This window comes from Falco cherrug, chromosome 13, assembly GCF_023634085.1.
Source record: "Falco cherrug isolate bFalChe1 chromosome 13, bFalChe1.pri, whole genome shotgun sequence".
In the NCBI taxonomy this organism is placed as follows: domain Eukaryota; kingdom Metazoa; phylum Chordata; class Aves; order Falconiformes; family Falconidae; genus Falco; species Falco cherrug.
In genome coordinates, this window is record NC_073709.1 from 7,663,924 (window position 1) to 7,686,353 (window position 22,430).

A 22,430-nucleotide genomic window follows, 5' to 3' on the forward strand; every position below is an offset into this window, starting at 1 on the left:
TACCAAATGAATTCAAGAGCGTAGATAGCACTTTCTATCTTTATAGATCACAGGACCCTTGACAGAAGACATGGGTGTCATTGGACGTGTTGTACAGATAGAAGAAACAAAGAAAAATTCAAATGGCTTGCAAAATGGGAGTAGAAGAGTCAGACACTGAGGCAAAACCTGACCCAATACTCTTTTTAAAAATGTCACCTTGGATTTCTGTAGACTTGCCATTTACAACTGATTTTTCTTTTTTTCTAAAGGAAATGTATACATTAAAAAATAAAATCAATATTTTTTCTTACTTATTCCAATATACTATTATTTTTTATTTTTTTTTCCTGTGTATCACTCTTTTTTTCTGTGAGATCATCCAATGAAGCAATAGAGCAGCTTTATAGATTGTAGGGAGAGTTGATCCTGCAGTTGCTGTGAGGGGTGACGTTGGTATTGCATGCAATTGCTCTTTAGGCAGCTGGATCAGACTCTACTACACTTGTGTTCAGAGAATGACAAGCTAGGCATGGTATCAAAAAAATAAAGATCAAGTTTCCAGAGTTTGAAGGCTGAGCAAAGATAAAATAAAGAACAAAGGAATTTCAGGGCTGGAAGAGAAAAGCTGTATCAGATTAGGCTCTAACCTGCCTGTTGGTGCTAAATGATGGAGAACATCAAGAACCTACATCTGTGACTTTAAGATGTGTTTGCTAAAGGTTCCAGCGAAATAGTAGTCTGTAGCAAACTGGTTTGGAGGCAGCAGTAAGTTTATTTGTGTCAATTGTCCTAACTTTCTATAATTTATTTTTTCTCCTTTATAATTTAAATTATCTATTATTTTGTATTAATACTAAAAATACCAGCTTTGCTAGGTCAGGTTGTGGAGGTTTTTTGTTTACCTGAGTTTTTTTTAAAATTTTTAAAATCCATTTGAAGCATTAGTACAATTCTGGTTGTGGACAAGCTATTGTAGTATCTCGTTAGAATTACAGTTAATGGACTCAGTAGGTCAGATATCTGGGTAGATGACATCCACCATTTAACAGTTTCTGTCTCTATAGTGAGGTTCATACCATTCAGGAGATTTATACTTATGCAGTAGCCTGGTTTAAAAAAACAGATTAGAAACTTGATAAGCCAAAAATAAATTTCTTCTGGGAATTCTGCCCAGAACTTGCTAAAGCATACTTCCATTCACTGTTTGTTTTATTGGGCACAGTATTTTTCCAAGGGAAGGTGTAAGGCCGTATTTCTTTTCCTGTCCAAATATTGTTTCCCCATGTTACGTTTAGCCCTCTTTCAAAACGTATTGTTGTTCTCTTCCTCTAGTAGCTTAGTTATGAGACAGGATTAAAAACAAAATCAAAATAGACATTTAAAAATTTACTGAGAGTTTACTCCCTGTTGTTTGTTACTTGTGCTTGCACAGTGAGTAGCCACTTTCAAGCAGTCACAGAGAGGGGGAGATGCCACAAGCACCACTACAGTGTATAAAGATTAAAAACAGGCCATGATGCAATCTAAATGATGTGACATAAATGTAAATATGTATATATTTTATTCTGTAAATGTAAATATTATACAATATTCTCAAAGAATTCCAGATTGTCAAAGACATGATCTTTTTTAAATTATTATTTTACTTTTCAAAAAAGCCAACTAAACAAATAAAACAAACCCTAATCTATTTAAGTGTCTAAATGGTATGGAAAATATGTAAACAGGAAAAAAAGGTCCCTGGGTGACTTTGACCCTGGGTTGCTCACGCTCTGTAGTCTCAGGTAGATGCTAGCATGTGCCACATGGCTTTGTATTACTGCTATTTCGGGGAGTCATTCATTTAAGCATTCAGGCTGACTCCAGGCACTATTGATCCCTCTATTTATAATAGCAATCCATTATGCACAATATTTTTATCTGTAGGGGAGTTGGTTTTTTTGTGGGGTAAGTCACCCATTTTGCATGTGTTAGTGGCTAGGAGTCACTGTTATTGCAGGTAAAAGTTAAATGTAACAGAAAATTAAGAAAACTTCCATAGACTTTTTGTAGTTAAAAAAAAAACCACACCCCAACCCCCCCCCAAAAAAAAAACCCCAAACACAACAACCACCAAAACAACAGTGTAATGCTGTATGTTGCATACACATTGCAAAGAATAGAAAAGCAGTGTACCTACCACGTTAGCTCTTAGAATCTATTTATGTACAATAATAAGGCAAGACCAGAGCAGTTCAAGTGTGCAGTTCAGTATTGCAGGGATGTGAGGCTCTGACCTGGGGCAAAAGGATGCTATAATTTCACACCAGCGGAGGAGCATTTGCTCCATGGTTTTCTGTACACACCATGTTCAGCAGTTGCATGTGTCTCCACAGAACTGAAATTGTCACCCTCGTAAATCTTCACAGGGTACTTAAAAGTTCGGCAGACCTAAGACATGTTACTTCTGCTTCATAGCAGAGGCATACAGGTGTCACCTCTGTGTCACTTTTGGAGACGTTATACTTTGAAACCTAAAAAGAAAAATAATATAGTAACGCCTCCACCACCGGAGAGGAGAAAACAGTGACAACACTGGATGGAAAGGCTGCACTGGAGGAGGAGGGAATAAAAAAATTATATATATATATATATATACATATATGACATGACACCACCACCACCCAGCTGCTTGGTGGGGAACGGCTAAACTGCAGCATCCCCTCCCAAACCCCTTGCACAAGGAGGGGGCCTCGGCTGTGGTCGGTGGGAAGCACTACCATTCTGACAGAACTGTTAGCCAGGTGTATCTTGATGCTTTTAAATTCCAAGAGGTATAAATACATAAAGAGCATCTTACTATTTTATATTGCATGATACATTCCTGCCGTGCACCATTATGGGGACGGGTTCTTCAGGCTTTTCAAAGTAGCATCTTCAGCTACATAATCATGCAAGAAAGGGAAAGTCTTAGTTCTAGTCCTATTAATGCAATGAGGTTATATGCTTCATCACTTCAGAGTCTATTTAGATGTGTAAGTATGAAGCATACATTTATTTCTCTTTCTAAAAATGATTTGAAGAAAAAAAGACTTCTGCTGTGTTAACACTTCCAGTGAGGCAAGAGCTGTTGATGGGAATATAGGAAAAATGAAATTCAGTAGACTTTGAGAAGCAAAAAAGAGAAAAATTTGATTTACAGAGGGAGGAAATAAAGAATGAAGGCACTGAAATTCAGTGGTTTTGATCTCTGTTATCACAAGAGATGTCCAGGGTTTGTGTTTGTTTCCTTATTTCCTGTTAAAGGGAAAGAACTCAAGAAATGCAAAGTATTAACGCATTATAATAACTTGTGCTGTAAAACATAAGAACCGTTTGGTAGAGCTGTATTATGATTACTGTTAGAGGTCAGGGTCAAGTTGTCCTTGCTTGATCCTTCAGCTTGTTACACAGAGTTGTGTGCGTTGCTGGATAACCAATTTTAGCAAGTTGCAGCATCAGGGGTTTAACCGTGCATCTCATTCCCTCATGGTCTGATCCAAACCCCTTTAATCCTTTTTTTGACCAGACCCCGTCTTCATCAATCTTCCTACAATTTCTGCAATTTCAGATGATCTTCCTATCTCCTGCTCCTTGCTGACAGTTGATCATTGCTGGAAATGGCTGTGTGCTGCGAATACAACAGCTCCCTACCTTAGCTGGAGAGACAAATGAGTGTTTCCAGAGCAAAAGCCACATCTCACATTATTTCGTATTTTAAAATACCATGTTAAATCGCCTACAGACTAGCGTTCATGTCATGAGCACGTGTGGTCTGATAGGACACCTCACTTCGTCAGTCATAAGACCATGTGCCTTTTGGTAATGTTTTCTGTGGACAAGTGCTTTATGCAGTTTGGTTTATCTGATAAGACTGAATGAAAAAAAAACCAACATAAATTACTGCCTAAGCACCAGGCTACTGTTTTAAAATAGCTGAAAATCTAGCTCCAGCAACAGAAATGTTTTAGGGAAGCTATTAGATTCTGTCTTGAATTTAGTTAAGTGTCCACTGAAGATACATCTTTATGCAAACTGTACTTTAAAATCCATAGTGTCAAACGATGTTGTTCTGGGGAAGTGGCATGCAGGATATTCTCATATTTGCAGAATATTCCTTTCCAAATTGCATGCATTGTAACTATTTGATTTTTCCAAGGATATGTTGGAAAGGATCCAGTTGGATAAAGTATACCCTCAGTGCCATAATCTTATGTGCACAAAATATTTTTAATTCCCTTTTCAAAAACAATTGGACTTTGTAACCTTTCAGAAATACTTTGGTCAAACCCTGGAGTGCATAGTTTTATTCAAATACTCCACTGGGGATCCTTGGGAAATACAGGAAAGTAGGGAGCATAAAGTGTGGCCTGGAGTTTTTGCAGGATTTCCCAGTCTCCTGTGTGCTCTTCTGGTCTGCAGCCTTCGTGCCAAGCCTATTTACTCGACTTCCCCCAGCTAAAATGTGATTTTTAGAATTAACTGAACTCCTTGGGTAGTCTATACACATCAAAATGTGGTTTATTTTCCACTGCCTTAAAGGCTGTTTTATCCTTCAACTTGGAAAGCCTCTTATCTAAATGAAACAGCCTTAAATTGCTGGATGTAGTTCATTAAATTCTTGGATAACTAGAAGTCTCTCTGGCACTTAGCAAGTGATATTAGGAAGAGAAGTGCTGATCCACTTTCAAAGTGTAAGAAATTGAATTCTTTGCAAGCTGCCATGGTTTGTACAAGGCACGTGTAAAAATAATTAGTAACTGTTAAACTTCCTTTGCCAATTTTTACCCTTTCTTAACTACTGTAAATCCAGGTTAACCTCTTTGAATTGAGGAGAGTTGTTAAGGATGTTAGTTAATGCAGAATTCCAGTTATCTCTTAATTTCAGTGCATCAGCTGGTGTTGGTCTGGTATTGGTACCTAGACAAGAGGTTTCAAAATTCACAAAATCGTGCAAGGTTTTGAGGTGGCAAATGCCCTTTGGCTCCTCATGCTTTCCCAAAGTGATGTTTATTTCCACTGTGGAAATGAATTGTAAGAAAAACTAATAGAAATGGAGAAGCTTGAAGGACTAAGTTGGGTGTTACTGTAGACACTACTTCTAAATGTAGTTGTCTTAATACTCCGTATCTGCAGATGTGAGTTTTGATTCTATAACACATGTGAATAAATCAGATGGACAAAATTGCTCACTGCACCTAATCCCTGCATCTGGATTATTTTCTTCCTCATTCCACATAGTCCATTTTCTTTTGGAACCATTTCCATCACTTTCTTCTTGTGCTGATTTTCCATCATCCTTATCGTGGTATTCTCACATTGTTTGGCTGCTTACAAGTAGGTAGTACTCAGGATTTCCACCAGACTTGTTTTCCAAGTTGGTGTGTTTATGTTCTTCTTTGAGTCTAATCTCAAATTGATCCAGCCACCTTTTTCATATCCCCCCTTCATCGACTGTTTCTCAAAACCATAGAGTTACAAAACCAACTGCTTAAAATGTCCATGGCATCCCTTGAAGAATTTCTTCTCTCTGCAGCTGCTTGCCAAAGTCATTAGTGTTTAGATATTCTTTTCCTTGCAATGACTGAACGTTTCCTGTATTTTCACAGGTAGTAAAATTCATCTGTCATACAACCACTCAAATCCAGTTTCTGCATTTATTCATTGTTTTCTCTCTCTCTCTCAAGCCAAAAAAACTCCGTATCTGTTGTTCTTACTCATACTCCATGTAGATTTTACTTCCCCCCCCCCCCCCAGTAGTCATGTTATCTCATAAAACAGGAATGTGTTTCTAGTCTTTTTCTGTTAGATATTTATATGAAAAGTTAAAATGTACTTACAGAAGATCATCCTCTCTGGAGTAAATTGAAGACAACCAATTTTTAAAAAGCAACCTTAAATAATTTGTTTTCATTATACATTACTTCCTCTCTCTTGAACTTCACCATCCAAAGCACTGGCATCTCCTGTACGATATTGTCATGTGGTTTTTGAGCTGATTTTATGGCTGTTATGTTTTCAGAGTCAAGGTACCGTTCAGCTAATGAGCACTCCCTTGCCTCTGTGGTGCCCTGGCTCCGATTCCCATTAAGCTGGGCAGTCACCATGAGCCGGGACAACTCCGTTGAGATCTGCAAGGTAGAAGTTCAGCTGTGCTGACTAATTTTGCACCAATTTTCAAATGTGAAGAGCCTAAAATTTTTACTTCTGAATTATTATTACTGACATATAAGTAATAAGATATAATGAAAGTTTTGTGACAAGTGACAGCGCACAAGAACTTGTTTTTGGCCATCACTAGTTAAATAGATGTGCCATTAATACTCTGTTGTAAGCTCGTGGTCTGATTTGCAGGAGTTGAGTATCAGTCCAAGAAGGAAAAAATTATGACTGTTGCTGCATCATCATTGAAATGGTATGTTTTTCTTTGCTGTACTGGAAATCAGTTTCCTAGAATTAAATACTTAAAGGTAACGGGAATAGTGAGTATTTGCAATAATTAAAATCCAGTAAATTGAAACCTCTAGCAGTAAGCATCCCATATGACTTTGTAATTGAAAAAAATGATAGCAAAATATGGCTCACAAATAGGTAAGATAGAACAAAATAATGCTAGCATGGCCAAACAGGGTATCATTTTTTTAATAAACAGCTCGTTAGTCAGATGTTTTCAATTATAGCTTTCTGTGTTTCATCTGTTGTTTTTGTATGGGGTGCATAGTTGGTGCATTGAGCAGTACAGACTGTCTGGATGTACATACTTCCACCAGCTAAAAAAATGCATAAAAATGCAAGTGATCATACCCCAGCCTTTATGGAGCATTCCAAAAAGTGTAGTGGGCATTCATACAATACCTCTCATTCAGCTCATTCCAAGCATCTTAGATTTTTACAAACGGTGTATAAATGAATAGCTGATTGTACCTCACCTTCTGAAGTAACCCTATTAAAATAAGCCTACGCAGCAATTCAGAATTGGAAGAACAATGCATATGAGATTTATAGATACATGAAAATTAAGCCACTGTTCCAGCTATTCCTGCCCTTACATGCTGTGCAACCTGCTGCAGGAATCATTTTATTCTAAGACTTTTTGTCATTTCAGAAGTCTCATACAGACCAAAGAAAATGAGTTAACAAAAGTGACATGAAAATGAGAGAAGTTTCTTTTCTCTGCTATCTCTTCATCTCTTCCTTTAAAACTATATTGAAAAAATCTCAAAGTGTTTTGAGAAAGGAAGAGCAGAGAAAGGAAATCTGTGTGCTCAAAGGTCATTTTTAAAATAATGAACCATCTGCAGTGAATAAAAACGAATAAAAATGTTCATGATAGAAAACATCTAGAGGAAGACTGTGCATGGTTTTAGCTTCTAGGTGTTTTGCCTCTTTAAATTGTCATATAAATTAAGATTTACACTGTGAGATATAAAGTACTTTTGTGTTGATCACAACCACATCCATGTTTGGTTTAGTTTTCCTTAGGTGGTTTATACTGTCACATGTTTCTTTTTAGAACACACAGTCTTGCAACCAATTTAAAACTTAAATACCATGAACCTAAAAAAAAAAAAATAATCTGAGAAATAGGGACATTAAGAAGGAGAACTAAACAAATATGCAGGCTGAATATTAATATTGTGTCGTGAGAGCATGAGAGACCCGGAGAAGCTGGATCTGGATCACTTGAACTGTGAGAAAGGTCAGAAAAAGAGGGTTGAGGTGGCCCTGGTTTTGTCCTCAGGCTTTTCTTTAGCTTGTACAATTCATTCTCTTTGTATTTTATATAAAATCCTGTTTTAGTCAAATATGGCATTGAAGCTGACATTTGGGTATATCCCTCCCCTCCCCCCAGAAGTCAATCTGATTTTGTACTGTGCGGAGAAATGTCTTCGGCAAAGGTGATGCTGAATATCTGTTGGTAAATGTATAGTATTGTCTCCAGTAAATTCTTGTAACCGGAGTGGTCACATCTTGTACAGAAATTGCGGAGTTGTAGTAAATTGTAGGTTGGAAGGGACCTACCAGCCTTGCTCTCCAGCATATCAAGCTCTCCCTCCCGGCCTAGTGTCATCTGTGAACTCACTAAGGATGCATTCTTTCCCCTTGAGCTGGTTGCTGACATAATAGTCAGCGGGGTTTTTGGGTGTCCATAAGTATTGTAAAATAACGATTAATAACATTCGATGTTTCTAAATATCCCATGTCTTGCACTGTGGTCATTGTAGAAAATCAACATGAAAACTCTGACTTCATCCCACATTTTCAGAACTCAAAATTAGAGTTCTATTTGGAAATGTGTGTTGATACAGCCCTCTCCTTTCCAAAACTAAATATCACTTCTACAGGTTTCGATTTATCTTCCTCTTATTTCTCTACCAAAGAAAAGTATGGTTTATGCAGGCTTATATTCTCTCCTCCTCCAAGTTTTTACATCATAGAAAAAGAAGTAGCTTCACTGTTCTTCGTGACCTGTTCTGTAAAGTTGTATGTATTGATGTTCTTACTTCAAGCATGGCATTTTGAGTTCTTACTGCAGGCATGGAATTGGATTAAGCTATTTTAGGAAAAGCCACTGTTGTTCTTGAATAAGTGTTTCACAGAGAGAGTTAAATCAGGATTGACTGTTTGATGTATGATTTACGGTATCCTTTCATGCCTGATAATTTCTATGGGAAGAATAGCCCTTGGGTTTCAGTTGCATGAGGCATTCGGCAGTGCTGCATATACCAAGCATGATCTGTCCTAGAAGTCAGTGTATGTCTGGGATCTCCTCAACTCGCTCTTTGTCTAAAGCACGTCTGATTCCTATCACCTAATACTGTGTTGTACTCTAGAAATATTCCACCGTATTAACTGAGCAGATGGTCAACATAAGACCACCTTAGATTATTGAGAGTGGTTTTTTAAGAAACATCCTGTTGTTTCGTACACACTGACTTATTTTGTACAAAAGTGGTGTCTTGATGACTTGGGTGTTTAAACAAGGTACTGGCTCTATTTCTGGGCATAGGTAGGATGGTGATATCATGCAAAGTTTGGGATCCATTCTGAAATCCTAGAAATGATAAAAAATTTCAAAAAAGCAGCTTTTGCAAATGGTATATTGATCTGATACATTTCTGTGAAATGCATGAAGAGATATTTGTTTAAAAACCATAGTGCAGTTTTTTATCTTCATTGGACTAAATGTATTTCTGAGTTAATAATAATGCATTTGCGAAGAATGACTCGATATAAATGAATATATTTAAATATCAAACTTCCTGTGAATTCTGTGTAATAATAGCAAAGCAAGTTTGGAGAACACTGTTTTGAGTATCTTTGATGTAGTAATTGGAGTATATTCATTTCACATGACTGTCATTAAGGAAGACAGACAAAATCCTGTCATTGAGTTCTGTAGGTGTGATTCCCATGTATGGACATTCTGTTTAATCAGTGAAAGGGATTGCTGAAAGAGAAACTCGATAGTTTTGACTTGGGTCTCAACAGAGGTAGGAGAGAGAGAAGTAGTGTTTCTTTGAAGGATGAGTCTGTCAATCCACTTGATGGGAAGTTCTTAGTCCTGAACTGTTGCTAGGTGATGTGTGACAGAAAGGGTATTTGAACCAGTTTTGAAACCCTGTACTGGGATGGCTAGCGGTAAATTTAAGCCAGTTAGCAAGAGCATTTTGTTTCTCAGGGTCACACTGGTGCACCACCGCTATTCACAGCTGCTTAAGAGGTAATGCAGCATGATGGACCCTTTGCAAGGAGAAGTTTGAGGTGTGACACTTGCTGTTCGACTGTCTCAACTCCAGAAGTTAGATGTCTCCTGTAAACAGCTCACACCTGCACCTCATGTGCTCACTGGGCAGTAACAGACTGTCAGGTGGGTAATTCATGCTTCTCTGACACAGGTGGGGAAATACCTGCTTAGGGAGGTGCTTTACTCCTTGCTTGGCTGTAGATGCAGATGGAGCGACTGGACAAGATACTAAACATGTAGAGGCAAAGATAAGAAGCCACTCTTAACTATCATCATGGACCCAAGAAGCCTTGCAGACCAGAACTGTGTGCTTTAGCTACCATAGGTGGTACGATATCATTTCAACGGAGTATTAGAAATCAATTCCCACCGTCATTTGGCCTTCTGTGCTAGGCAGCTTGCACGGTGGAGTTTGCTTTGATCACTTCAGCGGAGCTGGGGCTTGGGAAGTCTGCTGCAGTCCCTAGCTAGCCATTGGGGTGAGTGGTCTGATTCCAAGAGGAGTTTAGTGTTTCTTATTTATACTGGTCCTACAACAGCAGCTTGTGTGGTGCCTGAAGTGTTAAGATCTGGTATTTTGAAATCTGGGTCAAATATATGAAATATACATGCTCTCTGTATATGTATGTGTATACATTTTTGTTGATAAACACTCTGTGATAAGGCATTCCTGAAGATAAGATGTTTTCTATTTGAAGAAAATCTGTGGGAGTTTTGCCTTTGACAGAGTCACTATCTAAGGTCCTATTCTAGCAAGGTTTTTGGTTTAATTTAAGCACAAACTTGAGTGTTTCCTGGAAAAATCTTTGCATGCGTAGCTATCTAATTATGCTTCTCTCCCTTCCTCTCTCCTCTCCTGGGATACATAAAGAGCTAGAAAAATAGAAATGCAGTTTTGAATGCTTGGAAATCTTACTTTGATGAGCATGAAACTGAGGTGAAAGTCTGTTGCCATTTTTGTTTCAAATCTCTCCTGATGTTATCACGACCCAAATGTACCAATTTGGGATTATGGGGTAGAGTCTAGGGAATTCTGAAGTACCCTTTTAGCTACATAGTACAGTTTAAAAATCCACAGTGAAATGTATAACTGTCCAGCCCTGCTTAACTGAAAACACCCTCTTGCTTCTTTGCATAGTGTTTTAAAGGAAGGACTATGTCATGTGTTTAGTACCAGAAACAGAAAGCATTTGGAAATCTCCAGTCATGTTGACAGAAATAATGCAAATAGCTGGTAAACACTGAGTTTGTGTATAGGGTTGAGGTTGGTTTTGGGGTTTTGTGGTGTTTTTTAGATATCTACTCTTTGGAGGCTTTGGGACCCCTTTCGTGCCTGTAGCCTCAGTAGGACGCAAATATTTAACTGACATCTTAAAGACAATGTTTTACTGCATGAGATGTGTGAGAGAATAATTTCAGTTGATAGCTGTTAGGGGGCACAGAGCGTATAGCATTTTGCATGCACAGGAGTGAATGTTGTTTCCTAACGTAATATGGTGTACACAGCGTGTAGTCCAGAATGCCTCCTTTAGATTGTAAATTAATGTCTTCAGACACCAAAAATTTCCTATACTATAATTGCACAACTGTTCTAGCAACCCAGAAGTTCTGGCTGAGTCTTTTGATAATCAAATCACCCAGTTTGGTCATCACATTGTCTGTAACTATTAAACCATGACGAAAATCTTTAGCAGCAGACAGATTCTTTTACTGTTTAATGTTGGTCTGGATTCAGAGGCAGCTGCTCTCAGATGGTGCTGCAGCTTTGAGAAGCATTAGTAACAAGTGGTGCGTTACATGTGAGATGAAACCTTGGCTGACCTGCTGCCCCTTGGCGTGTTTATATCGGTGTTTGAGTTTTACTGAACTGCGTGGCAGCCTTTTCTATATATGTATGGCAATGTATTAAAAAACCACAAAATTTTCACAGGCAGATGGTGTCTTATAAGTTCAGAGAAAAATTCTAAAGAGCTGGAGATACCATTAAAAGATGTTATGGCATTTACTGTAATCTGCAGAGCACATGCTAATTGGGACTTCAGTGTTAACACCTACTTTTTAATAACACCGACCACAGCTGAAAGCAGTCTTTGTGGAGATGGCTGTTAATGTGGCTGAGTAGCCCCTTTAAGTTTACATTATTTTTATGATTTCCAGCAAAAGAAAAATACAACAGGAGAAGGGTCTGGAAGTCTGATTGAAATCTGTTTTTATCAGTCTGTCTTATAGGATCCTGGTTTGTAACAAAACATCGTTATTCAGCATTTGTTCATGAAAGCTGTAGGAATTCCATAAGCTTCTATTACTTTTTCATGTTTCTGGCTAATTTTTTCTATATTCTGTTTTTGTTTTGGATTGATTTAAGGTAAATTTTCTTTTGATAGTTTTGTCAGGACAGCAGAACCAAATAGGGAAGGCTTTTTACCGAATGAGCAGATAGTCCTCTTGCCTCAATTTGACATGGTTAATCTGATTTTTAATGGATTCTAAAGCTGTTTATGCTGCCAATAGTATCCTTGTCACCTTTTCTGTATTTGCCTGCTCACAACTTTCATCTTACTTTGGGAATCTGTCAACCCTTGGACTACAGAGCTGTCCCATCAGGAACACTGGCTTTCCTGACCTGGTTTCAGAGCAAGTCATCAGGCACCTCCAGTCCTTGAGCTGAAGCCACTGCTAGACTTCAGTGGAAGGGAAAAAGCAAGCTGACCCCTAGACCTTTTCAGTAAAAGAGGTGAAAGGATGCTCCTTTGTCAGAAAACATAAAAACAGATTTAAATAATTACACTACAAATGGGAACTTTGACTGGCCTGCTGTTTATTGAGCATCCCATGGGTATGTTCCCCAACATCATAGAGCTTCAGTAGCTCAGGTGTTCAAAAAATTAGTGTAATCAGTATTTAATAAGTATAATTCTTCTGAATGTCTCTCAAAGAGCTCACTATGTTCATAATAAGGTCCCAGTCTAGTGAACAGCTTACGCCAAACCCTAATCTGTCTGCTTTTGAGCTAGTATATCAAATGCAGCTCCAAACAGCAGCAGACTTTCAGTCTTGTTCCTCAAAATGGAATTATTAAAATCTAAATAATCCTATTTACATAAAAAGTAGCTAAATTTGGTCTTGCTGCTTAGTTTTTTTCGTGTGCTTTCCTATCATCTCCACAGGAAAACTTGCTGACATTTTAAAAAGGACTTTGATTCATAGAGCTTCGACACTCCTCAAGATTTTGATAAAGGATATTTTTCTCATCTCCTTGGTAGTGTTTGCAGCTAAGTATGGTAATAAGGGAGCAGAGCTGTTCATGAGGAATGTGAAAAGCTTGACTGTGTGCTTTGGTATCTAAGTATGAGAACTTCAGATCTAAGGACCAAATAATATGACCTAGATCACTGGCTATGGGCTAAGTTGTCACTGACAAGTGCAAATGCATCTGTCACCCTTAAAGGACCAATACACCCATGGTGGGAGTAAAAAAAGTGTGTGGAATCTCCTTCACTGAGCTTAAAATAAAAATGTCTATTTTAAGTCTGTGGAGCATGTTGCAGGTAGCACTGAGATAGCCCAGGCAGCATGCACAGTGTATGCCCTTTATTAATGGGTGCTGGGTGATAGCCAGATAATGTATTGCTGTAATGGACTCTGTGCTGCAAACTTTGTTAGACAGGTCTTCAACACAATAGAAGAATTCAACATGTTGCTCATCCAAATCCAGCAACCCAAAGAGCATGAGAAACATCCTGTGAGTTGGAAGACCACATTCATACTCGCATTGCCTGATTGGCCTCTTGCTCTGCACTTCTAAAAACCTTACTGAGCCAGTCCCAGATAACTTCTCTTTTGATGAATTTGCTTTGAAAAAACATCCCATTTCAAATGTTTCTTTTTTTATTCTGTGATGCATGGCTAATGTGTATCTTAGACCAACTAGACTATGATCCATCACAGAGACATCTTATCATGGACTATAAATAGGAAGGAAGAAGATTATCTTTTTTCTTCTTTTGTTGATATGATTGCAGTTCGTCACCAAGAGAGAAACTGTGAGCAAGAGGTTCAGCCAGGGAAAGGAAGAAAGGAGTGACAACTATGTGAAAGAGAATAAAAGTAGATCGACAATCCTGTCCGTTTGAGTTCAGAAAGAATGATGCTCTTCTCAGACAGGCCCTTAAGCAGGAGCATTTATCAGTCTGATTTGGGGTTTGGAACGGTAGAGAGTAAAAAGCAGATGACTTTTCATCTCCCAGAGAAATTAAACAAACTATCGTAACACTCAACCTGTAAATAAAAGAGAAAGTAGCCCATCTAGTAATAAACCATCTCTAACTTAGCATCTTCAGGGCATTTCTTTAGCTTTTCTCCTATATCTAAACTATACAATTCCTTCATCTTTCTCCTTCAAATCTTCGTCTCTGGAATGCAGCTACTGCTTTTATATCCCTCTTCTGCTGTTCTCCTATGTGAAAGCCTGTTATTAACTTGTTTACCCATAAAATCGTCTGTTTCAGGGCACAGTCATATTCCTCCTTTACAGAGCCCTCAATAGGATTATTCTGTCTGTTTTCCTGCAACACTTGCCATCATACACAGTATTTAATGAGGCTCAGCCTTTTATGGTAGACAGCCTTGTACTTTCTTTCCAGTTAAGATGCCATACTTCAAAATGCTCTCCTAAACCTTGGTGAAGTATGTGATGACCATATGCATAACTGTTGCCTGCAAGCAGATATGATACCAGTCAAGCGGTGCCCTTTAGGCTGAGGTCTTGTTGATGACAGGATTTCCTGCAAGATCCATGAAGAATGGCCCATTTTATCACCTTAAGCTTATCATCCTGTTACATTAAATTTGATTTGTATCAGTCAGTGGAGATTTAGAATCTTATGCAGAAGTTATTAACCATTAAGAAGTGCTGTAAACACTAAACATATGCAGATAGTGGAGGAAAAAGGTTCATCTGAGAATGAAATGTAAACTGCAGTGTATATTTGTGTCAGTTTTGAAATTGTTTGATATCTACTCAGAATCTGTTATTCTATCGTGATACCATTTGCTGGCCATTTTTTTAGTATTTGTCCCAGACTGAAAAATCGTGCCTTTCAGGAAACCTAAGCTCTCAAATTTTACTGGCCCTATTCAAAGGATTGAATTCAGTAATACAGGGCTGCTTTTCATCTGTCTTTGCCTTTATAAACTTCATCTTGAGGCCAAGGACCGAGCAGTTTTCTTAGTGTGAAAAACATTGAGTACATTTCCTGGAAATGCTGCAGCCTAACAGAAACTGGTAAAGTCATGAAATAACCAGAAGTTTTTTCTCACGTGCTTATGCTACCAATGAAGCTGAGGTTCAGACTATTGTTAGCTGATAAAAATCACTGATTATCTCTTTCCTTCACAGAAATGTTGTGTAGTTATTTCTATATTGATCATTGGAACAGGCTGCCCAGGGAGGTGGTTGAGTCACCATCCCAGGGGTATTTAAAAGCCATGTAGATGTGGCACTTAGGGACGTGGCTTAATGATGGACTTGGAGTCACTAGGTTAGTGGTTGAACTTGATGATCTTAAAGGTCTTTTCCACCCTAAATTATTCTATGGTTCTACATTGGACATGAACCTGAAAAAAAGACAAAAAAACTTTATATAAATGGAATTATATCTCATAATTTAAGTAATGCATGACCTTTGACATGAAGAAGAAAGAGGAGTGCATGACCAAAATTCCGTTATTTAGTTAATAGTGTTTGAGGCAGTTAATTCCTCACATCCATCTTAATTCTTTAGGAAAAAACAAGTTTTTATTTTGGGCTTTATCTAGAATCACAGAGAATCTCCCAGCTGAGGCCAGTAGCCTTTTGACAGATTGTGTTATTTTGACAAGCAAAACAGTTTACGTATGCTTAGCTTCTGAGGCAAAATAACGGAGAAAAGGAATGTGCAGCCATCAACTGGACAGCTTTTAGTGTGTACTGTACCAATACAGAGCTCAAACACTTTGAAGGATTTACAGTAGTGATTTGCTTTTTATTCTGGGTTAATAACTTCAAATATTTAAATGAATAATTCACCAGATCAGAACCTAGTGCCATTATGTTTAAAATGTTCAAAATAACACCTGTTTTCAAAATCAAAGTATTTGCAAAAGATAATCATCTCTCTTTGTATAAGCATTTGTGAAGGATTTGTAACTATTTTGTAATATATTTACCTGCAGGATCCAAAACTGCGTGAACTGTTGGATACTGGGAACCTAGGAGGTCGACTGGAAAATCGAATGATAACTGTTGTCTATGGTCCAGACTTGGTCAATATATCGTACTTGAACTTGGTGGCATTCCAAGAAGATATAGCAAAGGTAATATACATTCACCTTTGTCACATAAAATAAATGTTTTTAAAGTAATATTTTGAGGTACAGATAAATGATATGAAAGTGGATATTGCTATGCAGTGAACCTCAATTCTGTAACAGAGCTGTGCTGCTCAATACTCAAGAAGAAATGTGCAATATTTTTTTATTATTATTATTGTTTTTTCTTCAGGGAGTTTGTTCACCAAAGTTTATGCCCCTGGTACGTGTGCTCATCTTCAGAACGTTGCTTCTACAGCCCAGATAAGCATTGTGAAAGTAGCAGTACATGCAACTTTTTTTTACTCAGCTGTAAGATGTACACTGGGCCTCTCTAAACACAGCAATATCTTTCAGTAGTTATCTCCCTCTTACGCTTGTTCTAAGTGTGAATTATGGGTCATCTGTGAGAACAAAGTTTGTAAACAGTTGAGTTTTTAAGGTTAGCCTGTAGCAGAGGGAATCTGCAGCTCTACCTTGTACTATCAAGTATGTCAGCAGTTGGACACTTTATCTTACACACATGAACTTTTCTGCTCATGTTTGGAGGTCAATTTTAAGCATCGCGTTTTTCCTACTGATAGCCGTTGATAAGAGCTGTGTAGTCAGTGTCATTACCTTAGCAAAGTATTTTTTCCGTGCAGGTGTGCAGTCCCTTCGTTTCTGTCCAGCACACCACATAACACAGCTGTGTGTGCCAAGCAAGTTGCGATGGATGCAAGCACATGTTTTGGGTTTTTTTCTTCTGTCCTTCTTCCAAGTTCTGTATGACGCAGTTGTGTTTAATGAAGTGGAAGCTCTTTGTTTTATCTATTCCAAATTGACATTTAAAAGCTACTCCTCTTTCCACTTCCATTCATATGGGTGCACTCTGAGGACAGCTTCAGATAACCACACACAGAACACACTCTTTTACGGTTTGCATCCTCCAGTCCATGTCTATCCACTAGACTGTGCTAATAAGATAGTTTCTCTGTAGACTGCTGTCATTTAGCGATAGTAGAGGAGGCATTTTGTCACCTCACAGGCAAGAAGGATATTCAGACCAAGTGAAAAAAGGTCAGAGGATTAAAGCCTTAAACTAGGAGGATGTAGTTTTGCTTGCCAGGTTTCTGTCTCTGCTAATCTTAACTAGCCAATTGGTCAACGTGGCAAAACCACAATTTCCACGGTTTCTTTTATATGGAAGAATAGAAACAGAATGAGTTTGTGGTGGTCTGTGGACTGCTGAGTGGGAAGTGCCGTCCTCAGACTGGAAAAGGCACAGCGATGCTCTGCAGGGGCGGTTAAGAAATCTTAACACTGCAAAAGTGAAAACAGTTGAGACAACTCCAGGAGCAAACAAACAAACAAACCCCTAAGCATTTGATGGAAAATGAAAAGGTATGCAACAACTTTACCAGCAAAAATTGCTAGCCCTTACCAAGGAAGAAGGATAATCACCCAGATCAGAAGCATATGTCCTTTTTTGCTTTCCTGGCTAGCCAGCAATCAGTGAAGCGTAGTGTATTTGCTAAAACAGTGCAGATACTGTTATTTCAGGGCTATTTTCTGTTTCATAATGGAACCTTAAAATACAGAAGATAAAATCATCTTTTAAAAAGTTTGGCTGCTCTAAATCCTGAATAACTCCTACAATCTGCGTAGCTAAGAATCTTAAGTCTTCCTTATTATTTCTAAATGCAGTAGACCAAATAAATTAATGTTCTATCAGTCAGGCGCTGTGGCCTGGGGATGCAATTTTCAAAGCGTTGCAGATTAGTTGTGCTTGCTTGGAGATCACATTAAATGTCCTGATTGTTTGAATGAGAACAGAATTTTGATCACTGTTAAATGCATCTAAACATTCTTCATTTTTTAATATGTTTTCCAACTTTGTATGAGCCAGACCACAGAATCTGGTCCTTATCATCTCCAGGACCCATAGAGTGACTCAGAGAAGTTGTATTAAATAAGCACATCAGGCACAAATACCTCTTGAGGGAGCTCTGAGAAGGCATGTAAATACAAGACATTTTCAACATCACACATACAAGTTTTGACCCTTCCTCTTGCTGACAGCCCATGGAAAGTAAGTTCTGATGAAAAAATCCCCCAGATTTCCCTTTTCACTGCATGAATATTTTTTTTTTGGATAATCACTTCCTTTGTGATACTTTATTTTTCAAGTTGTGTGACAACTATTGATCAGTCCTCCCTTAGAGGAGAAAGGCAAAGTAAACTATAATGGTCTGACTGGAGGTAGATAAAATTATTCATTGTGGGGTTTTCTTCCTTTGCAGAAGGGTTCCTATTCTGAGTTCATCACATCAAACAACTGACTAAGTTGTGGGGAAATTATGAAAATATAAGTCTTGAGCTATTCAAACTGCTTTAAATGAAACAAGTAAAGAGCTAGAAATGCCAATGCAGTCGCAATATACTGTTTTATGTGAGTTGGTCCAGAAGAAAGTAGCTAATGTTTAAAGTGGATTAGCGATGAGCTGAAGGGCACTGAGCAGCTGGTTTTTTCAAAGAATGCAGCTTAAAACTCATTAGATAATGACCTAAAAGGCAGATTGCAAGACACATCTTGATGGTGAAGAGAAACAGCGCTGATACAGTGCTTGCTTATTTTGAGACAGATGTGCCTGTGCCTGTCTTGGCATAAGATTTGTGATCATCCACACATACAGTGCTGCAGAAACCAGGATAAAGAAAGAAGTTTATTCTCAAACCCTGTTCTGAGTGGGTGCTCTTTTTCCGTCTCTCCATTCTCAACATGAAGAAGTCCAACCTGTGAACCTCTGTGTCTGCTCCACAGTATTTCATTCTCTTCCCAAACTGAGTAACTTCAAAAGTAAATGTTTCATCTTTCCCATCTCTTTCTTCTCTCTTTTGTGCATCTCATGCCAACTATGTTCTCACCACGCTAGTCTGTCTTAGCCGTACAGACCTCTACCCAGAGCCCAAGGAAATCTGTTTCTTCTCGGTTTGCTGAGCTTTAGATAAGATCCATCACTAACAGCTGATCAATTAATTCCTTCATAAGTAAAATGATGTCAGGAAACGATGATTCATGAGTTGTGCTATACTATACTTCCTAGCATAATCTTTATTTTTCCAGTTTCCCAGCATATGTAAGAGCTTGATCAGTATAATAAAATGGTAAGGCAAACCATACAAATTCACATCCATTTGATACATATTTTTAAAATAAAATCCATCAGGATGCCAAAAGTGTAGAATTTCAGCAGCTTGCTTTGTTAACCTCCCACCAAAAACAAATGTGTGAGAAACATTGCCTTCACACGTAGTCAGTTCTGATTTTAAGGAACTGTTTTGAAGAACACGTGCTGTCTTTTCTTATGAAAAAAGTCTCATCTCTTCTGTTGAGATAAATGTCTTGTGGTATATATCCTGATGCATATAATAGAGGAGAGAAATTATTTCACTGAGCAACAGATTTCTAAATGAACTGCTACTTATATGCTACCTGCCAAAGCACAGAAGAGCTAAATAATTTGTTAGTAAAGTTCACAGGAGTGATATAAATATGAATTAGAGCAACAGAACGTAGCCAAGAGGAGATCAAGTTCAGGGAGCTCTTATCATGATGGATGTAACTTGCTTGGAGTTTAGTGTCGGAAGCTGGGATCTTCTGCTACCAAATGGGATCAGAGGTTTCCAGTCTGCAAACGGTTTGTTGGCACTGGTACAGTCCTATTTCAAAATACCCAGAGTTATATTTTCCTTTTGTATTGCATCTGTACAGGAATCTGCAGCTACCGTGGTGATTTGGAGGCTGTTACACCCTTTCTGCAGTAGGCTGTTTACTTTCTACACATCACCACTTTCTACCTCATGGGGTGGTCTCGCCGAGCACTGCCTTCTGGAATCGCTGCTGCTGCAGACGGCTGCTGAGTGCATCATGTGCGGAGTTAGAGTATAGGCTTTATTCTGTACCATGCAGCAAAACTAAGGAAACAGGGCCATTTGGTAGCTAAAGTGGTTAGACGCATCTTGGCTCACAGCTTGATGCAAGCCCATCGAAGTCAGTCCAAAGCATCTCCTTTATTTTGTTGGGTCTGTGCTCAGGGCTGTTAGTTCCCCTCCTGCTGAGGGGTCAGACCACTGACTGGAAGGATGATGTGATCCTTGGCATATTTTCTGATCTTGGTTTTTTGGCTGCGGCTCTGTGGTGGCTGCAATGAAGACCCTAAAATAGGAGAAGGAATGAGCAAGTATTGCTTGTGGGTTGTTGACTTGGCACCTGCGTCATTAGAAATGGCTCAGCCTGCAGGTAGCCCTTAAAGTAATTTGGCAAGAGCATTGTGATCGCTTTGAAGAGCCGGGAAAAGCTAGCAAAGGAATATGGCAAGACTATTTATATAAATAATGCTTGTGACAGGCACAAAATAACTGAGTTCCCCTTACATTCCTGTCAACAAGCACTTGGACAAAGAGAATGAAGACCTGGGAGGTGGGATACTCCTGAAGCGCTCTACTTCTGCTGTCTACAAAATACTTCAGTTTTAAGCCCAGCAGAATTAGTGAGAACAAAATGAAAGTATATCAAGATCTGCTAAAAGCCAACGTATTTTCAATTTCTAAATAATATTTTATGTTGCCATTAATCTCTGCAGCTGTTAGTGTCACAAGGAGAAGTTTTAACTGCTATTATTAGTGCCTAAACAAAGCAGTGTTTACAAGATGAGCCTATTTTGAGCCTGGAAAAATGAGCTGCCAAGAAGAAAAACAGATGCTGCACTTAATATGCTTTCTGTTCCAAGAATCACAGCAAAGCAGTTGTGTTGCTAACGAACCCAACTCCTTCTCTTCTTTCTCACACCCCTGTTGTTTTCAAATTAGATCTAAGAAGGAAAAACAATTAAAGAAGGAGAATTGAAGTGGTCCCAAGAGGTGGAGGGGAGGACTATCTCAGTGACAGCAATTCACCTCCAGACCACCAAGTCTGTGCCCAAGGGAGGAAGGTTTCCCTGCCAGAAGAGGTGGTGTCTCAGCTGCTTAGGGGTGACGTTGGACTTGAGGATCTGATAGGGGAAGGATACCAAAGGCCTGTATAACAGTAGGCATATAGGTAGCCTTATCTCTTCCTCCTTGGGAGTGACTTTGCGAGACCAGTTTCAGGAACAAGATCTGATAACTTAAGGAAAAAAAAGTTGACACATTAAAAAAAAGAAAATAAGAAAAACTTTTAACTTCTGAACCTCTCTGAAACCAGTCACCTAGTCACATGGAAACCTGAGGCTTTGCAGGTAAAACAAGCTCATCAGCTCCAACATGACATAGCAACATTTATTTCATTGGAAGTCAATGATCATGATCAATTTTTATCAGAAAGAAATCCCCTTTTATTTTGTATTTTTCCTCAAGAAAAAGAAGATTCAAGGAGGGGGGAATACCTCCCAAAGGATATGCATCTGAGAGTCTCTGTGGCAATGGGAAATTTGGATCTGGGCTGATATGAAAGGAAGCTCAATTTTAGTTTCAAAGAAAACTCGGAAAACAATCAAGTTACAAAAAAAAAAATCTCATTGTTTGCAAAGGCATTGTTTATTTTTGTCCTTTTCTTTTAAAGGGGAGAAACAAAGCTATTCCAGAACCACAGTTGTAGTTAAAAAGGATTGCAATTAAAGATTGTAAATAAGCACCAAGTTAGCAAGGAAAAATGGGCTGAAGTTGTTGATGAAAAGCTGCAGGAGAGACCTGCAAGGGATGAGAGGGACAGAAGAATTAGTGAAAGTCTAAATTTAAGATTATCATCCTGGATCAGCCTTGCTGGGAATGTAGGAAAGGTCAGAGACTTAAGGGAAGGACTTCAGTAACATGCATAGACATGAGAAAAGTCAGTCGGGGAAACAGAGGGAAACTGAGGGAGAGCCATGGGAAGAGCAGTGCCTGCAGGCAGAGATGGGAGGTTTCCTATGAGCCGCTGGAGGACATTTCTTCTCTGTGTCAGGGTAGCAAGAGGGAAAAATAATTTAGTGATGGATAGGACCACAGCGTAAGGATGTACAGTAGGGGGAAGAGGAGCTTTTCTTTTTGGAGTTGTATATCAGAATAATTTAAATTTATATCAGAATTTAAATTTATATCCTCGTATATCAGAATAATTTAAATTTATTCCTATATATTTTTGCTGGTTTGCTTGTTTTTTAAGCATGTTGCTTTTGTTGACTGGTAAGATCTTAGGTAGAGTCAGTATTACAGTTCTTAATTCAGTTTACCTCATAAAAGATAAGGCATGGTATTTGTTGCATGAATTACTTCATGATCTGCAGAGAGAGTGATGCGGAGGCTCTCACAATGAGCTCTTGCAAGAGGGGACACT

At 38.5% G+C, this 22,430-nt stretch overlaps 1 protein-coding gene across 4 annotated transcripts in view; it reads left to right on the forward strand.

Annotated features, from left to right (window-relative positions):
• Nucleotides 1–22,430, forward strand: part of PLCB1 (phospholipase C beta 1) — a 401,169-nt gene that overhangs the window by 228,383 nt on the left and 150,356 nt on the right. For all 4 annotated transcript variants that reach the window (XM_055725798.1, XM_055725799.1, XM_055725800.1 and 1 more), the window contains exon 4: nt 15,962–16,102. In XM_055725798.1, coding sequence (XP_055581773.1) covers nt 15,962–16,102 — 141 coding nt within the window. The remainder of the gene's footprint in view (nt 1–15,961; nt 16,103–22,430) is intronic.